This window comes from Lytechinus variegatus, chromosome 18, assembly GCF_018143015.1.
Source record: "Lytechinus variegatus isolate NC3 chromosome 18, Lvar_3.0, whole genome shotgun sequence".
Lineage (NCBI taxonomy): Eukaryota > Metazoa > Echinodermata > Echinoidea > Temnopleuroida > Toxopneustidae > Lytechinus > Lytechinus variegatus.
Genome location: NC_054757.1, coordinates 4,489,338 through 4,503,365, shown reverse-complemented (window position 1 = coordinate 4,503,365; position 14,028 = coordinate 4,489,338). Strand labels below are relative to the sequence as shown.

At 35.7% G+C, this 14,028-nt stretch overlaps 1 protein-coding gene across 1 annotated transcript in view; it reads left to right on the top strand.

Moving 5' to 3' along the window:
• LOC121432007 (phosphatidylinositol 3,4,5-trisphosphate 3-phosphatase and dual-specificity protein phosphatase PTEN-like) overlaps nucleotides 1-14,028 on the top strand; it is a 58,044-nt gene that overhangs the window by 23,216 nt on the left and 20,800 nt on the right. The window contains exons 2-4 of the mRNA XM_041629818.1: nucleotides 7,171-7,255; nucleotides 9,240-9,284; nucleotides 10,912-11,086. Coding sequence (XP_041485752.1) covers nucleotides 7,171-7,255; nucleotides 9,240-9,284; nucleotides 10,912-11,086 — 305 coding nt within the window. The remainder of the gene's footprint in view (nucleotides 1-7,170; nucleotides 7,256-9,239; nucleotides 9,285-10,911; nucleotides 11,087-14,028) is intronic.

The following is a 14,028-nucleotide window of genomic DNA, read 5'->3' as shown; positions in this document are numbered from 1 at the left end:
TGGCACTGCATTAACTGCATTGACTTGAAAAATTGATACAACGTTTTGATTCACTGCGCGCATTGAAAAACGGTCAGGGCTGCATGTATCCCCTATGGTGTTTTTGTACAGGGGAAATCTAAACCACTCAAAACCAAAATTACAAGCATGTAGCTCTTTTGCGATATTTTCTCTGATCCTTGCTTTTGTGTGAAAATAAAGATACCAATGTCAAGCAGTTGTCTAAGGCTTGGGAACTAAGTGTGAATATTATAGTGAACTTTGAAGTCGATTTTCTCTGAAATGGGTTTGCACCATCGTACGTGTATGTGTGGTACGACGGTTGGGATGACCGCCGTCGAACTGTCTGCATATTTTGGGTTGCTTCATGTAGAAACTGAGCCCTGTCATGGACTTAAACATGTATGTTATGTTGGCAGTCCATAATGTTGGAAGTTTAAGAGTTAAAGCATGTTATGTAATATGATGAGGAAGGTCATTGGCTGTCGGAGGCGAAGTTAACTCATCACTCTTCGCCTCGACCTCCAGCCCAAAATTAAGGTATAATTAGAAGTTGATGAGATCGAACTGATATGCCTGTGCAATGGGTATGCTTTCACCTTCACACGTAGGGGATAATTAAGGACCTGCTAATTAAAATTCCTCCCGTGCTTTTCCTTTGGGGCAAGAAGATCCTGCTTCTCACTTAAATTAAAGGTAAAAGACAGTAGTTGCCCCAAACAATTTTTTCATGAGAAAGTCTTTAGAGATAAATTCCAGTATTGGTAACGATCTCAAAATGACTTTTTACAGAATCTAATATAATGACCACCCAAGTGTCTGTTTGTATGAATAAAAAATTTGTGCCAAAGGATTCTGGAAGAAATTGTGTACCGGTAATTGCTGAGAAATATGCAAAATAAGCACGGATTCGGTCACTTCCGTCGGGTCTTTATTCCAGCAATAATAATACACTGTCCCACGTGTGCCTATCTGTGTTGGTGATCTTTAGCGTGAACATTTTTTCGGCGTAGATTTCAAGATTTCACAAAGTTCAGTTTATGTAACTTTACCAGATCTAGATCCTCGATGATATACTGACAATTAAGCCTGGTTTTACAGACTTTCTCATGAAATCAGTGTTTACTGCAACTACTGGCATTTCTCTTTAAAATCAAGGTTAATTGTCAAAATATTATGCTACATCTAGATCTGGTAAATTAATTTAAACTTATCTCTGTAAAATCATGAAATCTTTGATAGCTCAAAAATCGATAATTCTGATCATCACTGACACTGTATATGGGACAGTGTATTAATATTACTTCGAAAAATACCCAACATTTGATGGAATTCTGTGCTTATTATGGTCAATTCTCGGCAATTGCACATTTTCTTCTAGAGCTATTGGCAGCTGGGCACATATTTTATATTTTTATACATGCAAATACTTTGGTGGTAATATAATTGGATTCTGCTGAACTCATTTTGAGATCGTTACCACAACTGGTATTCATCTTTGAGTACATGTACATACACCAACTCAAAATCAGGGTACTTGCCTTATTTTGTGGATGAAAAGTACTTGTAAATTGATTGGGTATTAAACACTTAGGTTTTAAAATTCTCATTCTGATATCTACTCTCTCAGATTTTTTTAAATCAACTGATTAATTGGTTAAAATATGAATCAACAAACTGCTCATAAAAAAAATTAATTGCAAAATGATTTTGGATATTTCAATCAACTTTTGGTTGTTAAAAAAATTTCATAGAGTGTAAAAATGGTATGAATGCTTAGGTTGACCGTAGTTCTTATAACTTGCAAATCACACATTGTTTTACCTGTCAGAACAATGTTAAGATAGTGAAAAATCTTATCCATTATTTCAAAATTATATCATGCGCTTTGTATCTGATTAAAAGGCGCTATATAAATGAAGCGTATTATTATTATTATTTGCACTTTTATAGAGTTTTGTCATAGAATTTATTCCTTGAAATGCAGTAGCCTGTACAGATGCTCTGCTAAAGCCAGGGTAATTGTTCTGCATTATTGGAGAGCTCTTTATATAGTCACTTCTGTAATATGTTACATGTACAGTGTGTCCCAGAAAAAAGAAACTAGGATTCCCATGTCCTTCATCCCATGTCCTTCATCCCATGTCTAAAGGCAAATGAATTATGATATTTCATTTACATAATCTATAATTCAATTGCTCCTCTTTATTTTGATATGTAATATAAGACGAACACTTCACGCATTAACGAGCAAGACGAGTTTGAAATTTTAATGTCAAAACCAGGTTGCATAGAAAAATTGGACAAGATTGGTTTGTGATACGACGATCGTGCTTATCCGACTATTGGCTCATTTGCATTTCTTTCGTATTCTTTGTTAAGATTCTCTCACTGATTTCTCAAATGAGAGTGGATTCTGATTCACACGTGAGTTTTTTCGCAAATCGTTGCTGATACATGATGTATGTCTCAATATGAATTGTTTGTTATCTGCCATGCATGAACGATTTGCTATTAAGCTGTTGTTTTCAAATTAGAGGTGAGACTCCAATCTTGCCAAGAGTATCAAATTTATAGTAAAACCATATTTACATGTAATAATCATGAAATCTATCTCTGAAAACGTGTTTCCTTTTTGTGCGACGCACTGTATATCATACTTGCTGTATTTATAGCAAAAGTATTCTTGTATTCTTTATTATTCTTGTATCAGCTTTGTCGATTTCTTTGTTTGATTAGATTTTTTAGAAAATTCGAAATGGTGAAGCATTTGAGATATGAATTGGAGAGGCCAATATGAATATTAGGTAGTACATGTAGGTATCGAAAAGTAGCCCCCTAGAAATAAAATATTAATTTTGTACAGGTCTGTTTTAGTATTACCCTACAGTTAATGTGTATCACCAATGGCACTTTACCTGCATCACACCAGGAATAAAGCCAGGGAATGAACTTCACAACTTGTACATTTATAAAGGTTTCTCCAGCGTGTGTCACTTCATTTGACCTTTGACCTGTAAATGTGTCTGCTGTGAGAGAAAGGTCAAGGTCAGAACCTATCAGTGATGACAGGCCTAGTCTACAACTCTATCATACATGCAGCCTGTTCAGGTTCCATGCAGGAAACATGCACACCTGTATATAGGTGCACAGATAGAAACATACTGATTTGATTTTATTGATTTCCATTTCACAAAATAAATATAACATGACAAGGTACATGTAATATATGATAAATATAACATGACAAGGTCGAAAATACTGCAAAACAATAAAATATATATATAACATAATCTTAGACTTAAGGAACACAATTCAATAAATAAAATAACCTAATATAACATTTGTATTTTACAGTAAAACATATACATACACATACATACAAAGTAAAACCTATACATATACATGTAGGCTATAGTTCATTCTATTTTTATTGAAAGCCCTGTTTTGCATTTGCATCCATGAAGAAACTGGTTTAAAATCGAAAGGGGTTGAATTAATCAGTTTGTACAATTTGTAGGCCTGGGAATTCACAAATAGACCTACCAAATGTAGATTTGAATTGAATTGAATAACTTATTGTCCATAAAGGAAATTCGTTTTACATGTACATGGGAAAAGTAGATCAGATTTGGTACAAAGTGTAGGCTTACACTTACATTGCAAGATTTAGGGTTACAGTTCCATCCGGGGGGGGGGGGGGGGGGGGGGGGCACTCGTCCAAAAAGTGGTAGGGGTGTGCCGCAGGTGAGGCAAAAAAACGGGGGCCTTGGAGCGGCTCGTGCTGAGGCGATGGTCAAAAAGTGCTCTACGGCCGCTTTTCACAAAAATTGCAGCTCATTGTAGCAGATCAATGCGACCGGAACGGCGTAACGAAAAATTTGAAGCTTTGGAGCGGATTTCTTTCTTGTTTTTTCTCGATAAGAAGAAAATGCCATGCCTTGGAGCGGCTTTCTTTGTTCTTTTTCTCAATTAGACAAAAATGCTATGCCTTGGAACGGAAATTTGAGTGTGAAAATGGGGGTCCCCTCCGCGGCACATACCCATTATGCATTATATACCGAGTGCCCCCCCCCCCCCCCCCCCGGGAGTTCCATACATATTATACCTGTACATGTATTAATTGCTATTCCTTAGTGTACTATTGGCTGAATGTATCTAGACCATGACTGTTATGCCTCTAACACTGTCCAGTCTGATGAGTTCAAGGTAAAAGAAAGTAATTGCAGCAAACAATTATTTCATGAGAAAGTCTTTAAAATCAAGGTTAATTGACCACAATATCATAGATCTAGCTCTGGTACATTGAAATAAAATTATCTTTGTGAAATCATGAAGTCTTTCCTGAAAACCGATAACTCTGATGATAACTAACACAAAAAGGCATATGTGGGACAGTGCATTAATATTGCTTGGATAAGTACCTGAAATATGGAACTCCATGGTTATTTCTCAGCAATTACATTATTTTTTTCCTGAGTCATTTGGAACATATATTTTATTTATACATACAATAGTAGATGTTGTTTGAAGGTTTGCATGGTGGCATGTACAATCGCTGATGTGGTTTACGGTACACTATGTGGAGTGTTATAGAAACAATGGATAGAAGAAGAGAAGAAATGGATAAGCAAGAAAGTGGAGATTTGAGAGTAGAGTATTCTTTCTTGAAAGTAGTCCTGAAAAGGACTGTAAACCAAGATGGGACAGTCAACCTGTCCGAAACGTTGAGTCTCTCTACTAATCATCATCTCCACTCGCCGACTCAAGCCAGCATCTCCTCATCAGCTCTACTACTCGAGCTGTTCTCATTCCTTCTGGTTTACAGTCCTTTTCAGGACTACTTTCAAGAAAGAAAACTCTACTCTCAAATCTCCACTTTCTCGCCTATCTATTTCTTCTCTTCTATCCACTGTTTCTATAACACTCCACATGGTGTACAGTAAACCACATCAGCGATTATTCGATAGTAGCTAGTAGAACTTCTTAGTAGGTCACCATGTTTCATTACCATCTTGTCTCATGGGTGTTACTAATGTTCCATAAAAAGTAGAGCATGTATTATGTATATTATTCTGTAATTATTTACTTTTGTTCTTTGCTGTTTATTGTATCGCAATGATTTACTGTTGATGTTGTTTAATATCGGAAGTGAGACAAAATAAAGATTCATATGCAAGGAGCTTTCCTACAGTAGCCTACATATCGTTTGGTAAAATATCAATAAAATTGCATTTTCTCAGAAAATTGAAAATGGATTTTATTGTATCTTCAGTATATCATTACACAAATCATTTCACATGCACTCCTAAAAAAAGGAAAATGAAAAATAAGTCATCACTAATCATTAAAAAAAAGAAATTTACGCATTTTATATTACATAACATAAGGCCAGCTGCTGGTTTAGGAAATCCAAAATCAAAAACTTGAAATTCCAATAACTTTCTTAATATTTAATGGATTTTCATCAAATCTTCACCAATGTTATTTATTTTTTTCTGCTATTTTACAACAAAGCTTTTTCGTCAGGGTGAACCTTTTAAGGTAGTTTTCCCTACCCCCACCCTAACTTCATTGAATGACTAAGTTAGGATCCAGGGGTGGTATTCTGGAACTCTGTCATAACTTTTGTCATAAATTTTGTCACTTCTCTCTAAGATGTGACACCGCTATGATTGTCACAAATCGGTATTCTGAACATTGTCTTTTCCCTGTCATATCTCTCAAAGTTCCCACCCATCTTTTCGGAAGCGAACCAACCAAAATCATCGTTAGTTCCCAGTTGGAGCCCTTCTAGCCAATAGGAAAGCCCCGTGGCAGGTAGGGCGTATCCCCAAAACAGTTGCTGGCATCGCGCAACTACGCGTATATTGATGCGCTTGATTACAAAGAGAGACAGGGAGCTGTGAAGAATTTTAGAGGAGAAGTAGAAAAGTAAGGAAAACAGAGAAAAAAAGGAGGAATAAATATTTAGGGCCTAACTAATTGTAGCATGAAAAAATAATTTTGAAAATTGTCATGGAAGATGAGTGAAACTAATACCACAATCTAATCTAAATAATATAATTATTTGCTTGACATTTAGTCGGCAGGGTATCGGGATATTTGGTACTAAAAGATATGACAAAATTTATGACTGCTACCCCCCTGTCATAACTTTTGTCATAACTTTTGCTTGTATAAAAGGATTACGCGCATTAAAGCCGCGTATTTTTGGTGCGCGCTAAAGAGAAGAGACAAAATTTATGACAATTTTTGTGACAAAAGTTATGACATCCACCAGAATACCGATTTTGTCATATCTCTGAGATAAGATAAAATATGGAGAAAAGACAATGTTCAGAATACCGCCCCTGGTTTTCTCAAACTTTGAGTCAGTCTGAAGTGGAATACCCCCAATTGTCTCTGCACTTACATTATAAAGAGAGGATCAGCCAATGACCGTCCTTGAGATGGAAGATAATGATATTTTAGGAAAATCAGTGTCTCCCTCAAGGGGAGCTAGTGGTTTAGCTATTGACATATCTACATATCCCACTCCACTATCCATTTTTTAGTGGTGATTGCTTTGACTACCTACATATGGGAATTTGATGAGTCTGCCTGTGATGTATGGTGTTGGGGGGGGGGGGGTCGTCATAAAGAAGCTTGTGAAATATTTTATTATTACTTATCCTGTGCTTTTTCCATTAACTTTAATGCTTTATGTTCTGGACCGTTGTAGTAGAATGCAAAAAAAAATGTTAATTTTTATTATTTTTTTTTAAATGACAGTTTTCAATAGTGATACCACCATAATGCTTGTCAGAATTTTTTCTGCATGAAATATTCATTTTTTGGTAGTGATAACCCATCTTGACAATGAGGACAACGTTTCTTGCCAATAAGAATATTTTTAATCGTGCCAAACAAAATGGAACAGTTTCATGAGCCCTCCATTTAACTACCTGTTTCCAGATTTATCTTGTCTATGTTTTATTCAAAATTTACCAATACATGTATTCATTGTTTGTTTAAACAACTATTAATAATTGTTGGGTATGCTGTATGGAATTTAATGAACTGAAAATTGTGAAATATGAAATGTTGGATCAACTCCTGTACACTCGTACTATATTGAGATAAAATGGAAATAGCGGCGTCGTTTTCCTTGACCTGAACAAATTGTAGATATTTGTCCCAACATAATAGCCATGGGATTCCCAGCGGAGAGCTTGGAGAGGATGTATAGGAATGACATGGAAGAAGTCGTCAGGTAAGTCGTCGTCATTAATACTTCTTGCATGCAAGTAATGAAATTTTCTACGCTTGAGAAATTGAAACAATCCAGGGTCCCGTAACACAAAGGTTAGCGATTGATCATACGCTTGATTTCTACGATTTATTGTACATTATAGTCAATGGAATCAATCATCGAAAAATGTTCTACGATCATTGCTAAGCTTTGTGTTACGGGCCCCAGAATACATTATTATTTTCCTGGGTAATTTATATTAGCAAACTGAGTGCTTAGAAAGGAATTTATTTAGCGCCTTACAAATGTTATATAATTGTTATTATGTTCCGTCAAGTGAAGAAACTCAAAGAATATTCATTGTATCAAACCTCTTAATTTCATTGAAAAACTGGTATTTTTATAAATGTATCCTTTTAAAGTCTAACATTTTATAAAAAGAGTTATCTTTCTTGTCAGTTTGTTAAAAGAAGTATGCATTATAATCGTTGCTAGGTAACGAGCACATTGAACAGTGTGTGTGCTCATTACATTAGTGGAGCGTTGTGGCCCAGTGGATTAGTCTTCGGACTTTGAAACAGAGGGTCGTGGGTTCGAATCCCAGCCATGGCATAATTTCCTTCAGCAAGAAACTGATCCACAGTGTGCTGCACTCAACCCAGGTGAGGTAAATGGGTACCGGTAGGAAGTAATTCCTTAAGAAGCTATGTGCGCTATGAACGCCTAGCTTAGCCGGGTAATATAGGAGCGCCTTGAGCACCTAACAAGGTGGATATGTGCGCAATATAAATATCCTATATTATTATTATTATTATTATTACGCTTTTAGTACCATTGTATTTTTACATTCAAGTTTTGTTACTTAAGGAAATTCCAGTTACGTTTGTGCGCATCATGATCTGCGCATGTTTTACGCTATGCGCATTGATGTCACAATGGATGAACAGGTGACTAATCCGATATAGGTATTAGCTGATTTTACACATGATAAGCATTCTAACTGCAGATCCGATGTGTTAATTAATAAAGCTAATTAGCTGAATATAATCCATGGACCAATGTTTCTTAAATATCTGAACAATTTCTGAATACTTTACTCTTAAGTGCTGCAAAGTATGACAAATAGGACCTCGAGTTCGGACTGGTTTGGAATCTTTACTCACATAGATGCAAAGCCTTTGGCACGTATTTGGTGTTTAAAATAGCACATAAGCTCCAACAAAAGTGCTGACAGTTTGAAAAAAAAAACAAGCACATGAACCCCTATGTTTTAATGTTTACACTGCTTGAGAACACCTTCCTCTACAAGCTTGCAAATTTTAGTAAAATGACATGGATTTCGATAAAGTGCAGCATTTATTGTACTTTATTTATTTGTTGTAGAAATTTCAACTTTTTGAGATTCTGTTTTTGTCTTCTTTCACACTATTTCAAAGAAATGAAGGTGCTGCCACTGCAGTCTTAAAAGGACAAACGAATAGCAAATATGAATATTGTTCTGCATCTTCAGTATACCACTCTGAACTACATGTATACTGTAAAATTTGAGGAAGCTTACATGGATTTTGACTGAGGTTTAACTGCAATGTAGTGATGGGGTCTAAAAATGCCAAATTCTTTTGAATGCGCAGTTCTCGAGAACTTCCAATTTGGTGAATTTCAAAGCTCAATAGCAAAAATCAACCACATGAACCCATGTTTTTTTGCATATATTTGGAATATTCAGGTATTAAAGTTACTCTGCAAAATTTTGTGAAAATGAAATGGATTTCAATTTAAATGGAATGAAGATAATGAGATGCATTGACCCTATGGTATATCCTTGTGGTACTCACCAATTTTGTACATACTGTACATTAAGGAGGGAATTCTTTATTCTTAGATCAACTCCCTCTTCCCTGCTAAGGTGATGTTTTAACACATGTATTTGTAGTGAGAAATCAAATGTTTGTTGTATGAAAGTTAAAGTAAACCTTAACCTTGTCATTTGTTTTTTTGTTTTCAGATTTCTAAACTTATACCACCAGGATCATTATAAAGTGTATAACTTGTGAGTATAGCAAATTGGCAGCCCTATTAGGTGTAAAAGGAACTCGCATGTATCATGCCACAGAACTATGGGCTTACGAAGTGGAAGTATGGTTGATGCTGGACAGTTTGCACTTGTGGTTGCAAAGTTGATAATGATGTCTGGTTATCTGGACTATAAAGCGAATAGACAAATCAAAAAGGAAATTTTTGAGAATGTGATGTGATTATTTCGTTAGCATTCATCCGAACCATCGTATCAGTCAATCTTGGTCCCCCCAAAAAATATTATTTTAAGATTTTTGAAGAAAATGAAAGGACAAGTCCTATTCTATGTTCTACATTTCTATGCAGCAATTTATTTTAGCTTTTGAGATATGAGGGGAATTTCATGGCGATGCCAAAACGTTGTATCGGTAGTGGGACTGCATTGACTTTGCACGTGAAAAGCGATACAACGTTTTGACTAATCGTACACATTGTAATCGCTGTCAGTCAAAATGTTGTACATCGCTTTTTCCCATGGCATTTTTTTACAGGGATAATCTAAGCCGCTAAAACCAAACTTACAAGCATGCAATATTTTCTTTGATCCTTCGTTTTTTGTAAAAATGAGGATACCAATGTCAAGCAATTATCTTGGTCTTTCCAACCATGTAATTTTCTAGCAATGAATATGTTGTAAGGCTTGGGAACTAAGTGTGAAAATTATAGTACATGTAAACTTTGAAGTAAATTTTCTCTGAAATGGGTTTGCATCGTCGAATGTGTGGTACGACGGTTCGGATGACCGCCGACGATTTGTTGAAATTGGGACCCTGTTATAAGCTACCAAAATTCTGCAATGTGATTGGGCAAGAGTCAGAGCTGTTGGCCAGAGATTTTGGATATTTTATTGATAACAAATTTAGGACAGCTTCCAGACTTGATCATGTACATATAGTATCTCTCAAGATTGATAACGTAATCTCTATTTCACTTCCAAATGGATTTTGTTTTCATTATGTGTATGTTTCAACCATGAAGGTAGAAAAAGATGCTTTGTAAATCTTTGTCCTTTTAATATTTCCTTTATAGTATTACTTTCTACAAATGGAAACAAAATCTACAGACTTATAAAATAACAGTCACTTATCTTTATCCTTTTACATATAGATGTATATTGATTTAATCTTATGCTTTACCGATACATATGATTATATATACAAATATACATTACTGTACTTTTTTCTGTTAGATGTGCTGAAAGGATAATGTTTTAGAGCATTACTTTCTACTATATGGAAACAAAATCTCCAGATATGAATAATAGTGACATCACTTATCCTTAACTTAAATAGATTTAATATCATGCTATACCAATTCATAAGATTAGTTTATAAGAGTACTTAACTTATTTTTATCCCGCGTACTTGTACTTATTCCTCTACCTATTCTTTCTGGTAGGTGCGCTCAAAGGAAAATATTTCCTTTATAGTATTACTTTGTTACTATTATGGAAACAAACTCCAGATATGAATAATAATGACAATTACTCATCCTTATACCTATAATACATAGATTAAATCTTATGTTTTAAGAATATGATTATGTGTATTCTTTCTATCTCCATACTTTAATCATATTCCTACATCTGTACTTTCTATTAGGTGCTCCGAAAGGAATTACGACACGTCCCACTTCGATCATCGGGTGGCCCACTACCCGTTCGACGATCACAACCCGCCTAGGATCGAGCTTATTCGACCGTTTTGTGAAGATGTTATGCAGTGGCTGGCCAAAGATAAAGATAACGTAGCAGTAATTCATTGTAAAGCAGGAAAGGTATGGGATCCATATTTTGTAGCAGTAGATCATTTTTATACATCAGGGCCCGGTTGCATAAAAGTTACTATTGCCATCCATTGGTGACTTTCATGAAATCCTTGATTCTGATTGGCTGTTGAGCCATGTTACCATGGTAGTTACCATTGGATGACAAAGTTAGCATAATAGTAACTTTTATGCTACGGGCCCCTTGTCGGTGTTTCATAAAGCTATTTGTAATTACGAGTGAATTTACAAACGATCGGTGATCCTTTCTTGTGTAAAACGATACACACCTGAATTTCATTGATGTTTATTTTGTAGTTGAATTTGTTCCTTAGTAAAAGGGTCACCTGTCTTGCGTAAAGTTGCTTGTATGTTGTGAACAGCTTTACGAAATACACTCCTGTTCTGTGTACCTGCTTCAGAATGCATCCTATCTTTTTGAGTGGGGGATTTATTTTCTGCCTCTGTTCATTTTAAGTTGTATGTATGATGTACTTATGGGTTAAACCTTGTGGTCACGATGGATGAGATTTTCTCTGGTCTGGGGGCCGTTTCATAAAGACTTGTTAATACAAAGAAATGCACAATTTTTATAACTAATCTGATGCCAGCCAATCAGATTGCAGGATTTCAGTAGCTTCTAACTGTTATTGCAAGTTAATATTATAACAAGTTTTATTAAACAGGCCCCTGGCGTGACAGGATTAGAAACAAAGGAATGGTTAAAAGCCATGGTCCCACGCATAGCATTCGTCGTGCTCGTGTTCGACACTCATATATTTGTACACATTTTGGCATTCATTCTCTCTCTCAACTGAACTTTGTAGCATTGTCGTTGACGATGGAAAACATGTACATCTCCATTGTATTCAGATTAATTTTCAAGTTTCAGTCGCGGTCTGTTCTGGGCCCCATAACACGAAGCTTGGCAGTTGATCTTGGGATTCATTTTTACAATTGATTATATTGTATGATCAATTCTAAAACTCAGCCCAAAAGTTAAATCGCTTATGCCTCGTCCCCTTTTCCATGCGATCTGTTGCGAATGTCCTGATCGGCCTTTCTTAACTGATCGCAATTTTTTTTTACCATTCAGAATTTGTCTACGATCAGTTCGATTGCTGAAAGTTGAATCACTTTAATATGCCTCGCTCCCACTTCCGTGTGATCAGTTGCGAACGTCCGGATCGGCCTTTTGTAACTGATAGGAATTTTTTTGACTATTCAAAATTTGTCTACGATCAACACGATTGCTAAAAGTTAAATCACTTATGCCTCGCTCCCACTTCCGTGTGATCAGTTGCGGACACCCCGATCGGCCTTTCGTAATTGATTGCAATTTTTTTACCATTCACAATTTGTTTATGATCAGTTCGATTGCTAGAAGTTAAATCGCTTTTATGTTTCGTTCCCACTTCTGTGCGATCAGTTGCGAATGTCCCGATCGGCCTTTTGTAACTGATTGGAATTTTTTTTGGACTATTCAAAATTTGTCTACGATCAACACGATTGCTAAGATTTAAATCACTTATGCCTCGCTCCCACTTCCGTGCGATCAGTTGCGGACACCCCAATCGGCCTTTCGTAATTGATCGCAATTTTTTTGACCATTTAGAATTTATTCCACGATCAATACGATTGGCTCATTGCATAATCTATCGATATTAAAACTGATTGATCCTCTTTGGAACACCCCATTATGGCCACCATATTAAGTTACAAACGTTGGACTCATCTGCTTTGGGGTGTGTTTTATTATTCTTTTTATGAAGGAGGGGGGGGGTAATTGGTTGTTTTATGGTAATGTTTGGGGGCCTCCAAATATTTACATGTAAGTTACAAACAATGAAGTATTTAATGCAATGACATGTGCCAATATACTTGGCTCATTGCATAATCTATCGATATTAAAACTGATTGATCCTCTTTGAAACACCCCATTATGGCCACCATAAGTTACAAACGCTCTACCGTTGGACTCGTGTCGATGCATGTACCCCTTAAAGATTCATCTTCCCTGGATTACAAGTGCAGATGTATTTATATCAAAGAATGAGCCTCTGTCATAATTGAATTTATGGCTCTTTTTAGAACGATATTGGTGTGCTTGAGAAGCCATGTACATGTATGCTTTTGATATTAATTGAATATTAATAAGCAAAATGATATTTATTGCTCTTTTTAGAAAGATATGGGTGTAATTGAGAAGCCATGTATACATACAAAATAATCCGGTTGAAGAAGCCATATATTTTGTCTTGCTGGCGAATGTACTTCAAACCAGTTTATTCCAGAAAGATATAATAATTATATGTAATAAAAAAAAATTGATGTACTGTAAACTATATAAAAACCTGTGTAGCCAATAACAAGTGTATACATGCTAGCTATGTGTTCATCCAATAATTCTATGCAGAATCCCACCCATACATTTTGGGTACAGCACTGCTTTTTTTTTTTTTGGGGGGGGGTCTTTAAATGGTGAATCCCCCAAATGTGGCTATCATTCCAATCCATTTAATGGTATGACTGTGTACACCCTAAAACGGTTACGGTGTGATGGATATGAAATGGAAATGTGTTTTGCATGATAAACATTGTGAAAATGCATTGGGTGCCAATCAAAATATCTGTGTGGTTTTTCTATTTCATATCAAATGTATTCCAAAGCATGGATTGGGCAGAACACTTCTTTCTTGTTGTCCAACCCCTAAAGTTATAAAGCTAGACATGTTTTTTTTTCAATATTTGAATTTTCACTGTGAATTGGTGTTAGAACAAAAGGGTCAAAATGGCTGCTTTAAGCTTTTAGGATTGAAATGTTATGTGATACTCTAGTAGGATTCACATTAATGACCCTTTGCTAAAAAAAGCTCAAGGCAAGCTTGAAGATGCACTTGTTTTACCCTGAGCACATGCAAAAAACGCATTCTAATATGCATTCTTTCAAACAG